This window comes from Rhinopithecus bieti, unplaced genomic scaffold (assembly GCF_001698545.2).
Source record: "Rhinopithecus bieti isolate Rb0 unplaced genomic scaffold, ASM169854v2 scaffold_56806, whole genome shotgun sequence".
Taxonomy (NCBI): domain Eukaryota; kingdom Metazoa; phylum Chordata; class Mammalia; order Primates; family Cercopithecidae; genus Rhinopithecus; species Rhinopithecus bieti.
The window spans coordinates 15,883-30,007 of record NW_016823424.1 but is presented as its reverse complement, the minus strand read 5'-3'; the positions used below and the strand labels follow the sequence as shown (position 1 = coordinate 30,007).

At 50.7% G+C, this 14,125-nt stretch overlaps 1 protein-coding gene across 5 annotated transcripts; it reads left to right on the top strand.

Annotated features, from left to right (window-relative positions):
* Positions 1–4,557: 4,557 nt before the first annotated feature.
* On the top strand, positions 4,558–13,915 carry AMHR2 (anti-Mullerian hormone receptor type 2). 5 transcript variants are annotated; one of them, XM_017861532.1, is made up of 11 exons: positions 4,558–5,385; positions 5,690–5,872; positions 6,110–6,301; positions 6,566–6,643; positions 6,856–6,974; positions 7,090–7,320; positions 10,922–11,036; positions 11,461–11,633; positions 11,839–11,986; positions 12,155–12,291; positions 13,489–13,915. In XM_017861532.1, the coding sequence occupies exons 1-11, from the start codon at positions 5,337–5,339 to the stop codon at positions 13,783–13,785; spliced, it is 1,722 nt and encodes a 573-aa protein (XP_017717021.1). In that variant the 5' UTR covers positions 4,558–5,336; the 3' UTR covers positions 13,786–13,915. The 5 variants fall into 5 exon arrangements, with proteins under 5 accessions (XP_017717021.1, XP_017717018.1, XP_017717019.1 ...); XM_017861529.1 differs by having other exon boundaries at positions 4,558–5,872; positions 13,489–13,837; XM_017861530.1 differs by having other exon boundaries at positions 4,558–5,872; positions 6,856–7,089; positions 7,220–7,320; positions 13,489–13,837.
* The last annotated feature ends 210 nt before the right edge of the window (positions 13,916–14,125 follow it).

Here is a 14,125-nt window from a genome sequence, read left to right as displayed (position 1 = left end):
TTTTTGAGCCAGAGTCTCATTCTGTCACCCAGGCTGGAGTGCAGGGGCATGATCTTGGCTCACTGCAACCTCTGTCTCCTGGGTTCAAGCAATTTTCCTGCCTTAGCCTCCTGAGTAGTTGGGATTACAGGCACCCGCCGCCATGCCCAGCTAATTTTGGTATTTTTAGTAGAGACAAGGTTTCATCGTGTTGGCCAGGCTGGTCTCGAACTCCTGACCTCAGGTGATCTGCCTGCCTCAGCATCCCAAAGTGCTGGGATTACAGGTGTGAGCTGCCGTGTGTGGCACATTTCTGTATTTTTTAGTCTCCTTCATAGCCACTTCTTCCTGTGTCTCTTTACTATTTGTGTTCCCTGTCTTGTGTCCTTTCCTTTCTCTACCTTTTTCCCCCTTAAACAAGTCCCATCCACTCTAACATTAGATTATGTCCACATTGATGACTCCCAAATCGTGAGCCCTAACTTTTCTCTTGCCCTGGAAGTCTGCTTGCTAGACATGTTCATCTGGATGTCCTCCAGATGAATTCAACATGGTAGAAGGGGAAATAATTCTTTGTCTTTCACATCTCCCTAAATAATATCACCCACTGCTCCTTGATCACTCATACTTGAAACCTCAGAATCATCTTTTGGCTCCCCTTTCACCTACTAATATTCATTTGATTACCAATCCTGTCAACATTACCTATACAATATATATCAAATTTTTCCTCTTTTTTTTTTTTGAGATGGAGTCTCACTCTGTCTCCAGGCTGGAGTGCAGTGGCGTGATCTTGGCTCACTGCAACCTCTGCCTCCTGAGTTCAAGCGATTCTCCTGCCTCAGCCTCCTGAGTGGCTGGGATTACAGGTGCGTGCCACCACGCCTGGTTAATTTTTGTATTTTTAGTAGAGACGGGGTTTCAGCATGTTGGCCAGGATGGGCTTGATCTCTTGACCTCGAGATCTGCCCATCTCGACCTCCCAAAGTGCTGGGATTACAGGCGTGAGCCACCGCGTCCGGCCTCCTCTTTTATTTTCATTTCCACTGTCTCAGTACTCACTTTGTTTACTGCTTAGGTCTTGCAACTGATCTCTCCAAACCCCAGTAGTCATCCATCTTCCAATTGCCACCAGGCCCCTGCCTAAAATATTTTGCTTTTTGGGAAAGTCTAAGCTCCCTGATACAGAATTGAAAACCTTTCCAGTTTGGTCCATCTCTCTCTGAGGTGATTTTCTGTCTCATATCTCATACTGCTTCCTCCTCACTCCTTCCACCTCTAACACACAAGGCTTTGTGTTTACTTCTCTGTGCCTTTACTCTTGCCATTCCCTTTGCTTAGAACAACTGTTCTCCTCTTACCATTGTGTTTACCTTTGGGACTATTTAAATATCCCCTTCTCTGTGAAACTCTCTGGGTACCTTTCTTCTGTGCCCTAGGCAAAATTAGCTTACTTGATCTATTTGTATAGCTCTTTGCTCATGCCCCTAGTAGGAAACACAGTTTTCTGGTTGCTTGTCCATATATCTGCCTGCATTTCTACACTATGAGTTCCCAGAGGGCAGTAATCACATCTCTATCTTTGTAGGCCCAGCACTTAATGAAATATGTTTTTTTTGGCCTGGTGGAGTGGCTCACGCCTGTAATCCCAGCACTTTGGAAGGTCTAGGCGGTGGATGACCTGAGATCAGGAGTTTGAAACCAGCCTGGCCAACATGGTGAAACCCCATCTGTACTAAAAATACAAAAAATTAGCCAGGCGTGGTGGAAGGCATCTGTAATCCCAGCTACTTGGGAGGCTGAGGCAGGAGAATTGCTTTGAACCTAGGAGGCGGAGGTTGCCGTAAGTGGAGATTGCACCACTTTACTCCAGCCTGAGTGACAGAGTGAGGCTCCGTCTCAAAAAAAAAAGGGAATGCTTTTTTTTTTTTTTTTTTTTAATAATATAGATGGGGGTCTCACCATGTTGCCCGGGCTAGTTTCAAACTCCTGGCCTCCCAAAGTACTGGGATTACAGACATGAACCACAGCGCCCAGCCTCTATCACCATCTTAACTCTAAAACCTAACAGCCCAGAGCAGGTATAGTTCCCATAAACCTGACTGGAATGTTTCTGTCTTGGAAAGAATTAGTTATCCAAAGCTTTGGGTGAGGAGACTGCCTTTCTGCCTGATCCTTACCCTGCTCCCACTCTGGAGGAGATAGTCTCCTGAGACATTCCAGACACAAGAAGCTATTTCACCTTCAAATTTCCCCTCACCCCCCACCACACACACCACCCCAGACTTATCTGATCTGGGAGCCAGTGAAGGAAAGTAGCTGGAAGCACAACATTCCACCTCACTGGCAAGGTCCTGCAGACTCCTGGAAGGGTCCAAGGAAGGATGGGCGGCTATCTCTGTCCCTGGTCATTCCTCCCGCTGCTGTTACACGACTACTGGAACTTTTACTTTCTTCCTTTCATGCAGGTTCCCCAGAAGAAAGACCCCAGAATCAAAAATTCAGTACTCAAGCTGGGCGCAGTGGCTCCTGCCTGTAATCCCAGCACTTTGGGAGGCCCAGGCGGGTGGATTACCTGAGGTCAGGAGTTTGAGACCAGCTTGGCCAACATGGTGAAACTCTGTCCCTACTAAAAATACAAAAATTAGCCAGGCGTGGTGGGCGCCTGTAGTCCCAGCACTCAGGAGGCTGAGGCAGGAGAATCGCTTGAACCCGGGAGGCAGAGGTTGCAGTGAGCCGAGATCACGCCACTCCACTCCAGCCTGGGTGACAGAGTGAGACTTCCTCTCAAAAAAAAAAAAAAAAAAAGTCAGTACTCGGACTATCATCCTTGGTCTAAGCCCCATCATTCCAAGAAAGGGTTTCCAGGCAGCCACTAGGGCAACAGAAAGCTAGGGAAACAGAGAACAAGTCCCCTCTGACTCTAATTCTCAATGAGCCAGTGGCTCACAGGGGTGGAAGTGATTACCTATTTCTGTTTATTACTCTGGGAAAGAGTCTGGTGGAGTTGACTCCTCTGTCTCTATTGCAGAACAAGCCATAGCCCTCTCCCACCTCCATGCTGAAATTCTTCACATCCTGTGCCCGCCCTTCACATTTTATAGTTCCTGCAGCTTGGTAAATGTAGGAGGTGTACTATATGTATTAGTCATCAGAGGAGGTACTTTCTGCCCTCTCACCGCAGCAGGGAATTTCTCCTCTGCTGACCTCTGGTGGTGATAGTTTGAACTGTATCCTCCCTTTTTAGTTGGTAGCATGTTGGCAGGTAATGTTGCATATTTTCTCAATTTAAATTCAAATGTCCAAGTATAGTACTAAGTCGTTATTTTTTTTCATTGTTGAATTTTGTACGTCTTTCAGGCAGTATGGTGTAATACAAAGAATACAGCCGGCCTGGTGCGGTGGCTCACGCCTGCAATCCCAGCACTTTGGGAGGCTAAGGCGGAGGGATCACTCACGCCTGTAATCCCAGAACTTTGGGAGCCCAGGCGGGTGGATCACGAGGTCAGGAGATTGAGATCATCCTGGCTAACACGGAGAAACGCCCTCTCTACTAAAAATACAAAAAATTAGCCCGGTGTGGTGGTGGGCACCTGTAGTCCCAGCTACTCGAGAGGCTGAGGCAGGAGAATGGCGTGAACCTGGAAGGTGGAACTTACAGTAAGCCGAGATCGCGCCACTGCACTCCAGCCTGGGCGACAGAATGGGACTCCGTCTCAAAAAAAAAAAAAAAAAAAAAAAAAAAAAAGATCGACCCCATCCTGGCCAACATGGTGACATGGTGAAACCCCGTCTCTACTAAAAGTACAAAAATAATAATTAAAAAAAAAAGAATAGGCCCGGCGCGGTGGCTCAAGCCTGTAATCCCAGCACTTTGGGAGGCCGAGACGGGCGGATTACGAGGTCATGAGATCGAGACCATCCTGGCTAACGCGGTGAAACCCCGTCTCTACTAAAAAAATACAAAAAAAAAAAAACTAGCCGGGCGAGGTGGCGGGCCCCTGTAGTCCCAGCTACTGGGGAGGCTGAGGCAGGAGAATGGCGTGAACCCGGGAGGTGGAGCTTGCAGTGAGCCGAGATCCCGCCACTGCACTGCAGCCTGGGTGACAGAGCAAGACTCCTTCTCAAAAAAAAAAAAAAGAATAGAACCTGGACTTTGGAGTCAGACTTGCCTAAGTTCAAATTCCAGCTCTGCTATTTTCTAGCTGAATGACTTTGGGCGACTTACCTAAGCTCAGTTTTCTTACGTATAAAGTGGAAATAATAAAAATAATAGGCCAGGCACAGTGGCTCACACCTGTAATCTCAGCACTTTGGGAGGCCGAGGCGGGCAGATCACGAGGTCACGAGATTGAGACTATCCTGGCCAACATGGTGCAACCCCATCTCTACTAAAAATACAAACATTAGCTGGGCATGGTGGCATGTGCCTGTAATCCCAGCTACTCGGGAGGCCGAGGCAGGAGAATTGCTTGAACCAGGGAGTGGGAGGTTTCAGTGAGCCAAGATGGTACCACTGCACTCCTGCCTGGTGACAGAGCAAGACTCAGTCTCAAAAAATAAATAAAATAATAATAATAATAAATATTTCAGGGAAGAATTAGATGAGATGATTGTAAAATGCATAGCCCTAGCTGTGACCCAGAATATAGTAGGTGCTTGATAAGAACTTCCTCCTTAATAATGGTTATTTGTTCAGTCTGTGAACCAATGTGATTTTTTTTTAAAGTGAAATCCACATAGCAAAATTTACCATTGTTACTGTTTTCAATGTGTTTTTTTAAAAATTCAGGTAAGTTTTATGTACTTTCTGATTCTTAAGTTGGAAAACAAGGTAACCTCTAATATGGGCTGTGAGGCCTTCCTCTGCCCAAGCAGCTGAGGATATGAATCCTGAATATAAAGGGATCTTAGGCTAGAAGGGATCTTGGGCAGAGCTGAATGGCTCTAAGCATTTGACCTCACCTTAGTTTCCTCCTGAGAAGAGTCAACAGAGTCCAGCATCTTCTTCCAAGGTCAGGAAAGGGCAAAGATTTGAAATTAGGCATCACTGGGTTCTCAGCTGGGCCTGCAAGATCCCCTCCTCCCACTATGCAGAGCAAAGAGGAGGTTGCAGAAGAGAAGAGGATACAGATTGGTTCTCTGCTCCTCCCTTTCTTTCCCTGCTTTCCCCACACCCACCCTCTCCCCCACAGCAGCCTTCTCCCCCACAGAGGCTGGGATAGAATGAGGGGGGCGGAGTTGGGGACTGAGGGATCAGAAGCCCCAGGATGCCCTGTATCTGAAGAAAGCTTTGGCCAGGGGCAGCTGTGCTGGCTCATGCTCTCCTCCTGCTGCTGCTGCCATCCTCCAGCAAGATGCTAGGGTCTCTGGGGCTTTGGGCATTACTTCCCACAGCTGTGGAAGGTAAGCGTCTACAGGGAGGGGAAGGGTCTTTCCATCCATCCAGCGAGGGAAAGGGATGCTTGAAGCAAGAGCCACCCCTTTGGAAGAGTGGTGAGTGGGCTGGGTGAGTGAGGGTGAAGGACAGAGCCATGTGTCCCCATGGCGGGGCTCAGGTTCCAGCCCTCTGCTGACCCTGCTTCCTCCTGTGGCTTTACCATACTGACGCTGGGATGTGGAACATGTTTTGTCTGTTCTTTTGGCCACTTTTTTGCCTCTGCATTCACTCCCATCTCGAATCCTTTCCTTTCCCCACCCTGGGCCTCAGCACCCCCAAACAGGCGAACTTGTGTGTTCTTTGAGGCCCCTGGAGTGCAGGGAAGCACAAAGACACTGGGAGAGCTGCTAGAATCAGGCCCAGAGCTCCCTAGAGCTATCCGCTGCCTCTACAGCCGCTGCTGCTTTGGGATCTGGAACCTGACCCAAGACCGGGCACAGGTGGAAATGCAAGGTGAATGGTAAAGTATATGGCAGGTGATAGCTAGAGTGGGAGACAGACACATCCTGGGGTGTAGGTGGCAACCAAGGGGGAAGGGGAGAAATAGAACATGTGGTGGGAAAGAAAAGCCCATGAGAGATGGAAGGGATGCCTCTGATAGAGAAGGGATTTATCCTCTGTTTCCACACGCCATTGTGCTTTCTCCCTTTTCCCCCTTTCTCTCCTCTTCCCCTAATCCCACCCCATCAGGATGCCGAGACAGTGATGAGCCAGGCTGTGAGTCCCTCCACTGTGACCCAAGTCCCCGAGCCCACCCCAGCCCTGGCTCCACTCTCTTCACCTGCTCCTGTGGCACTGACTTCTGCAATGCCAATTACAGCCATCTGCCTCCTCCAGGGAGCCCTGGGACTCCTGGCACCCAGGGTCCCCAGGCTGCCCCAGGTAGCCACCCAAGGGTACTGAAGGCTGGTGGGGGCTGGGGCCCAGGTTAGGATGAGAGGTGGAACCAGGGCCAGTTCTCACCCTACTCCCACCCCACACTTTCCTCCTCCTGGCCTTGGGAAGTTGGTTGCCCTGGTGACTGGGAGATAAGGGGTCTTGTGACCAGGGTGGGGGTGGGTTGAGAAGCAAGCTCTCAGGAGGGGAACAGCAGAGAGCAGGTTTGGGTCAGTGCTTGCCAGCCTGCATTCTTGCCTTGATGTCCAGGTGAGTCCATCTGGATGGCACTGGTGCTGCTGGGGCTGTTCCTCCTCCTCCTGCTGCTGCTGGGCAGCATCATCTTGGGTACTAATCCACCCCATCCCTCCCTTGTGACCCCAAGACATTGTCCCCAAAGCTCTGATCCCTCTCCAGGCACCCCTGACCCCATGGTCTTGGGATCTCTATAGCCTGATTCCCAGACTCCCATGACCTCTCACAAAGCTCCCTTTCCATAGAGTCCCTTTTCCTGTCCCCATGCATGTGCACCCTGAATCTAAGGCTCTTCTCTGTTCCAGTCCTGCTACAGCGAAAGAACTACAGAGTGCGAGGTGAACCAGTGCCAAGGCCAGGGCCAGACTTGGGCAGGGACTGGAGTGTGGAGCTGCAGGAGCTGCCCGAGCTGTGCTTCTCCCAGGTGCCCCAGGGAGGGAGAGAAGGGATCCTCTGGGCACTCCTGGAGGTTGTGCTGGGGAGGAAGCCTGGCCCTATTATAGCTCAGAGGCCCACACTCAGCACAGTGTCCCTACCAGGTAATCCGGGAAGGAGGTCATGCAGTGGTTTGGGCCGGGCAGCTGCAAGGCAAACTGGTTGCCATCAAGGCCTTCCCACCGAGGTCTGTGGCTCAGTTCCAAGCTGAGAGAGCATTGTACGAACTTCCAGGCCTACAGCACGACCACATTGTCCGATTTATCACCGCCAGCTGGGGGGGCCCTGGCCCCCTGCTTTCTGGGCCCCTGCTGGTACTGGAACTGCATCCCAAGGTGAGCACCAAGGAGTATATATGTGTGTGTGCCTGTGTGTATGTATGGAGATGGGGGCTACATGGCAGCTGGGCCTCGTTGATGCTTCTGCTTTCGATTTTCTCTTTTCTAAGACATTAAAAATGGCCAGGCGAGGTGGCCCATGCCTGTAATCCCAGGACTTTGAGAGGCCAAGGTAGGTGGATCACCTAAGCCCAGGAGCTCAAGACTAGCCTAGGCAACATGAGGAAACCCCATCACTGCAAAATTAGCTCAGCATGGCAGTGCACACCTATAGTCCCAGCTACTCAGGGGGCTGAGGTGGAAAGATCGTTTGAGCATAGGAGGTTGAGGCTGCAGTGAGCCGTGAGCATCCCACTGCACTCCAGCCTGGGAGACAGAGTGAGACCATCTCAAAAAATAGTAACAAGCTGGGGACGGTGGCACACGCCTGTAATCCCAGCACTTTGGGAGGCCAACTTGGGAGGACTGCTTGAACCCAGGAATTCAAGAACAGTCTGGGCAACACTGTGAAACCCCACCTCTACAAAAAAGAAAAAATTGGCTGGGTGTGATGGCACGTGCCTGCGGTCCCAGCTACTTGGGAGGCTGAGGTGGAAGGAGCACCTGAGCCTGGGAAGGTCAAGACTGGCAGTGGGCCAAGACTGTCCCACTGCACTCCAGCCTAGGTGACAGAGTAAGACCCTGTCTCAAAATAATAATTTTATTTATTTTATTTTCATTACATAAACAATACATGTTTATATATTTATTTTATTTTATTTCATTTTATTTTATTTTATTTTATTTTATTTTGTGAGGGGGACAAGGCCTCGCTCTGTTGCCCAGACTGGAGTGCAGTGGCATAAGCTTGGCTCACTGCAACCTCTGCCTCCTGGGTTCAAGCGATTCTCCTCCCTAAGCCTCCCCAGTAGCTGGGATTACAGGTGCCTGCCACCACGCCTGGCTAATTTTTGCATTTTTAGTAGAGACGGAGTTTCACCATGTTGGCCAGGCTGGTTTCGAACTCCTGACCTCAAGTGATCCACCCATCTCAGCCCCACAAAGTGCTGGGATTACAGGCATGAGCCACTGTGCCCTAGCCAAAAAAAAAAACGTTAAGAAATCACTCAAGCCGGGCGCGGTGGCTCAAGCCTGTAATCCCGCACTGCCTGGCACCCCCTCGAGGCCGAAGCACGGTACAAGGCTCAGGAGATCGAGACCATCCTTGCTACACGGTGAAAACCCAAACGTCTCTACTAAAAAAAAAAAAACGGGGCCATGGGCGCGGTTGGCTAGCCTGTAATTCCAGACTTTGGGAGGACGGAGACGGAGCGACAACGAGATCAGGGTCAGGAGATTACCATCTGGTAATCTACATGGTGAACCCCGTCTCTATAAAAACAAAAAACCTAGCGGGTGAGGCGGACGGTGGGGGGCCTGTGTCACGCTACTCGGAGGCTGAGGCAGGAATGGCGTTAACCCAGGGACACGGAGCTGCAGTGAGCTCAGGTCCAGCCACTACACTCCAGCACTGGCGACAGGACGAGCTCGTCTCCAAACCAAAAACATAAAACAAAACAACACACCACAAACCCAACCACACACACCCAACACAAAAACTAGCCGGGCGAGGTTGCGGGCACCTGTGTCCAGTTCCTGGGGAGGCTGAGGCGGAGAATGGCGTGAACCCGGGAGGCGGCGGCTTGCAGTGGCTGGATCAGGCCCTGCAACTGTACGCGGACCCCGACTCGCTCAAAAAAAAAAGAAATCCTTCAGGCACACCCTCAAACTCTTCATTATTATTCACAATATAATTATGACTATATGTTCAGACACTTGCTGAGGCCAGAAAAAACAGTCCCTGCCCTTTCGTTTTATAAGGCCTAGCAGGGCGGGAGACGAAATGGTCAAGTCAACACAAGTGTCAATGCAAGTGTGCTAGTGCTAGAAGGAGGGCCACTGAATATAAGCATCTAGATGTGACTTGAAGGGAGAGCATGAAGCAAGAACGACGAGGAAGGTAGGCAGAGGCCAGCCCAACCAGGGCCCTATGGCTGCTAAGATTTAGACTTTTTAGCTTTCTCATTTCCCATCTGCTTCCTTTCCTGCTAGGCATTACACTACTCACTTTTTTTTTTTTTTTTTTTTTTGACAGAGCCTCATTCTGTTCCCCAGGCTAGAATGCAGTGGCATGATCTCAGCTCACTGCAGCCTCCGCCTCCTGGGTTCAAGCAATTCTGCCTCAGCCACCCGAGTAGCTGGGATTACAGGCGTGCCGCCACTACTTACTCCTGGCTAATTTTTGTATTTTTAGTAGATATGGGATTTCACCATGTTGGCCAGGCTGGTCTCAAACTCTTGACCTCAAGTGATCCGCCTGCCTCGGCCTCCCAAAGTGCTGGGATTACAGGTGTGAGCCACCCCGCCCGGCCATGCTACATACTTTAAACATTTCCAAACATACCCTTCGCAAACACATTATGAGGTAGGAATGATTATCCACATGGGGCTCAGAAAAGGAAAGTCATTTGCCCAGAATCTATGTGACTCTAGAGCTGGCTCCTCATCATCATGTCTGTTGCCTCCTGGTGGGGTAACCCTCCACCAGGACTGTGTGTGTCTCTGTCCACGTAGAAGAGCTCCCCACAACTCACTTTGCCCTATTGTAAGTAGTTCAACCTCCACCACCTGTTTCAGTGCCCAAATGCAGTGTCTCTTCCCTGGACTTTTTCAGCCCCTACAGCTTCTGCACCTCCGAAATCTTGAATGATGGAAAATCCCCTCTTTGACCACATACCTCCTGTCCTAGCTCAAAAATCACTGTTTTTTTTGTTGTTGTTGTTTGTTTAAATTTCTCTCACTTCTCCAGGCAGTGTTAGTCATTCTTGCTTTATGCCCCTTGGCACTCGGTTAATTTTCCCATCTTGGGGTTTACTGCATTCTTTATCTCTTACCTTCTCATCTGCACACAGCTCATGGCCACTGAAGGTGCTCGATGACGCTTGTCGAATGAGGGGTTCTATTGCTCCCTTCCCTCCAATTCCCACTTGCCCTCCACCTGCTACTCTGTTATCTACTGGCTCTGCCTGTCTATGTGTACACATGCCTGACACCTCAGACAAGGTGGCTCATGAGGTATGCCCCTGACTAGCTTACCCTGCCTCCTCTGTTACTGTCTTTGCCCCACATTTTCTGAGTCAGTATAAGGTGGTGGTTATTAGTAAGTGATCTTGAGTCAGACTGCTTGGATTCAAGCTCCACTCCTGCCTCACCGACTGACTTCAAGCGAGTTTCCTTAGTTCTCTAAGGAAAAGCTCATCTGTTAAATGGTGTGACAGGAGCACCTACCTCCTAGGGTTGTCACAAGGATTATAGGAGGCCACATCCACTGGGCCTGGACCACAGTAAGTGCCTAGTAACCTTGATCTCGAGTTACTATTTTTCATGTCAATTGATGCACAGTCTTACTCCTTCTACCTATTGTCTTGGCCAGCATCCGTTGGTGTGTCTGTCTGCTGGGGAGATGCAGGGAGAAGACTATCAATTGATCTCTGCTCCCTGGGATGGATCAGCCACCTCCAGCTTTGTGTACCATCCTTTTCTCTCTGTTTTTTCCCAGGGCTCCCTGTACCACTACTTGACCCAGCACACCAGTGACTGGGGAAGTTCCCTGCGGATGGCACTGTCCCTGGCCCAGGGCCTGGCATTTCTCCATGAGGAGCGCTGGCAGAATGGTGGGTGAGCTGGGCATAGGAAGTCAAGGCAGCCACCCCTTAGTTTGGAGGGGAAGGATTGGGTCAAAAGGGGGAGGAAGAGCCGGGCGCGGTGGCTCACGCCTTTAATCCCAACACTTTGGGAGGCCGAGGTGGGCGGATCACGAGGTCGGGAGATCGAGGCCATCCTGGCTAACATGGTGAAACCCCGTCTCTATTAAAAATACAAAATATTAGCCAGGTGTGGTGACACGTGCCTGTAGTCTCAGCTACTCGGGAGGCTGAGGCAGGAGAATCGCTTGAACCCACGAGGCGGAGGTTGCAGTGAGCCGAGATTGCGACATTGCACTCCAGCCTGAGCAACAGAGTGAGATGCCGACTCAAAAAAAAAAAAAAAGAGGGAGGAAGAACATCCATGTTCCTTCGACCTTGGATTCCCCCACAGGCCAATATAAACCAGGTATTGCCCACCGAGATCTGAGCAGCCAGAATGTGCTCATTCGGGAAGATGGATCGTGTGCCATTGGAGACCTGGGCCTTGCCTTGGTGCTCCCTGGCCTCACTCAGCCCCCTGCCTGGACCCCTACTCAACCACAAGGCCCAGCTGCCATCATGGAAGTGAGTTCTCTGGCTAACTGGTGAGGCCCAGGATGATGGTGGTGCCGCTGATGGCAATGAATCCATTGTGTGTCAACAGTTGTAGCAATACCTATAGCATTTGGGACATTGCTGAGTCTGTGGTTGGGGGGATATTGCATGGACCATTGCTGCAGTGAGGGTTGCCACAGAGATGATTCTTGGCCCTTCGTGCCTTGCTCTCCAGGCTGGCACCCAGAGGTACATGGCACCAGAGCTCTTGGACAAGACTCTGGACCTACAGGATTGGGGCATGGCCCTCCGACGAGCTGATATTTACTCTTTGGCTCTGCTCCTGTGGGAGATACTGAGCCGCTGCCCAGATTTGAGGCCTGGTAAGGATAAGTGGTACAGTCCCTTCCCGTGGGCTCCCCCCAACCCATTCTAGGTTCACCCCAACCTGACCTGGTCCTGAGAAAGCTCTGCTCTTCCCTGTCTTGCCTTTTCTACATGGTAGGCACCCCTAGGACTAACTGACACCCAGCCCCTCTACCTCCCTCCAGACAGCAGTCCACCACCCTTCCAACTGGCCTATGAGGCAGAACTGGGCAATACCCCTACCTCTGATGAGCTATGGGCCTTGGCAGTGCAGGAGAGGAGGCGTCCCTACATCCCATCCACCTGGCGCTGCTTTGCTACAGTAAGAGGCCTAGGCTGCTGGGCTGGGAACCTGGAGAGTGGGGGCTGGGCATGGGCTTCAAGGACATCTCTGCCAGGGCATCTGTCTACTCCTATCTCCTCTCATCGCCCATCACTCCTTGGTTCATGCTCAGCTGGAACTGGGCAAGCCTGCTCTCTCCCTCAGTTCATCCTCTTCCACCCTAAGTCTCACACAGTCCATTCCATCTACCTGAGACACACACCTTCCTCCTGCTCAGCCTTGCCCAGCCTGTCTCTCCTCTCTACCATCAGTTAGCCCTGTTCCTCAGTCCCCTTCTCCAGGATGCCTTCCTTGGCTTTGCTCTTGTCCTGAGCTCTGCCCCATCTGCTCTCCCAATACAGTAAAGCCCAAAAATCAGTTCAATAAGTCCCCATTCTGTCATACATTGATGATGTTTCTGCTGTGACTCAATAAAAGGCAGTTCTGGGTATAAAGGGTGAAAGCAGTGGCCTCACAGTGAAAGTTCAGGGCTTTGCACAAACACTTTTTTTTTTTTTGAGACAGAGTTTCGCACTGTTGCCCAGGCTGGAGTGCAGTGGTCCGATCTTGGCTCACTGCAAGCTCTGCCTCCTGGGTTTATGCCATTCTCCTACCTCAACCTCCCGAGTAGCTGGTACTACAGGTGCCCGCCAACGTGCCCGGCTAATTTTTTCTATTTTTAGTAGAGACGGGGTCTCACCATGTTAGCCAGGATGGTCTCGATCTCCTGACCTCGTGATCCGCCCGTCTCACCCTCCCAAAGTGCTGGGATTACAGGCGTGAGCCACCACGCCTGGCCACAAATACTTTTTTAACAGAATGTCCCTTCTGCTACCTGATCTGAAATTTCCACGGCACAAGTGTTAAGTTAGCTAACGGAAACTGGGCATTACTTGCAGAAGACTCTGGCTCTCTGAGAGGAAAGAGAGTAATTTCCCATTAGCATATTAAGCTGTCAACCTATATTAGCTCCTCAGAGGAAATAGTGGGCTGTACAGAAGACCCCCACAGAGCCTGTTTCATAGGGAACAAGATTCAGAAGGCTGGAATTCAGCAAGAGGGAGAGGAGGGAGGCTCCAGGAAAGATCAGAAGTGGGTGTTGAAAGCAGGAGAGTGATGGACACTGAAGATGCCTTTTAACCCTGGGGCCCACTCAAGATCCTAGAGTCAACCCTCCCTCCCTGTCATTCCTCCCAGGACCCTGATGGGCTGGGGGAGCTCCTAGAAGACTGTTGGGATGCAGACCCAGAAGCACGGCTGACGGCTGAGTGTGTACAGCAGCGCCTGGCTGCCTTGGCCCATCCTCAGGAGAGCCACACCTTTCCAGAGAGCTGTCCACGTGGCTGCACACCTCTCTGCCCAGAAGACTGTACTTCAACTCCTGCCCCTACCATCCTGCCCTGTAGGCCTCAGCAGAGTGCCTGCCACTTCAGTGTTCAGCAAGGCCCTTGTTCCAGGAATCCTCAGCCTGCCTGTACCCTTTCTCCTATGTAAATATGCAGTTTATGTGTAATCAATGTACATGCCAACATAAACATGGCAATTGCATAGCTGTCTTGTCTGCCTCATCACTGCCTTTCCCACCTGCCGAATCCTTGGATTCTTCTGCGGGCATCCAGTCCACAGCAGTTCTGACCAGTGACTCAGGGTAGGTGTGCAGGAAACAGAATAAAGTCAGCTTTCCTGACGCATATCCTTGGGCCTTCCTCTATTCCTGTAATCCAGGGACCCTCTTGTCTCTCTTCCCTTCCACTAACATTTATTTTTATTTATTTATCTGGTTTTTTTTTTGGAGACAGAGTCTCTGTCCAGGCTGGAGTGCAATGAAACAATC

Bases quoted from the DNA above. Each gene is read 5' to 3' on its own strand.
- AMHR2 (XM_017861529.1), top strand. From the start codon at position 5,524: ATGGCGGGGCTCAGGTTCCAGCCCTCTGCTGACCCTGCTTCCTCCTGT. The intron at 7,321-10,921 runs GTGAGCACCAAG...GTTTTTTCCCAG, and splicing joins TACTGGAACTGCATCCCAAG to GGCTCCCTGTACCACTACTT. The intron at 11,634-11,838 runs GTGAGTTCTCTG...CTTGCTCTCCAG, and splicing joins GCCCAGCTGCCATCATGGAA to GCTGGCACCCAGAGGTACAT.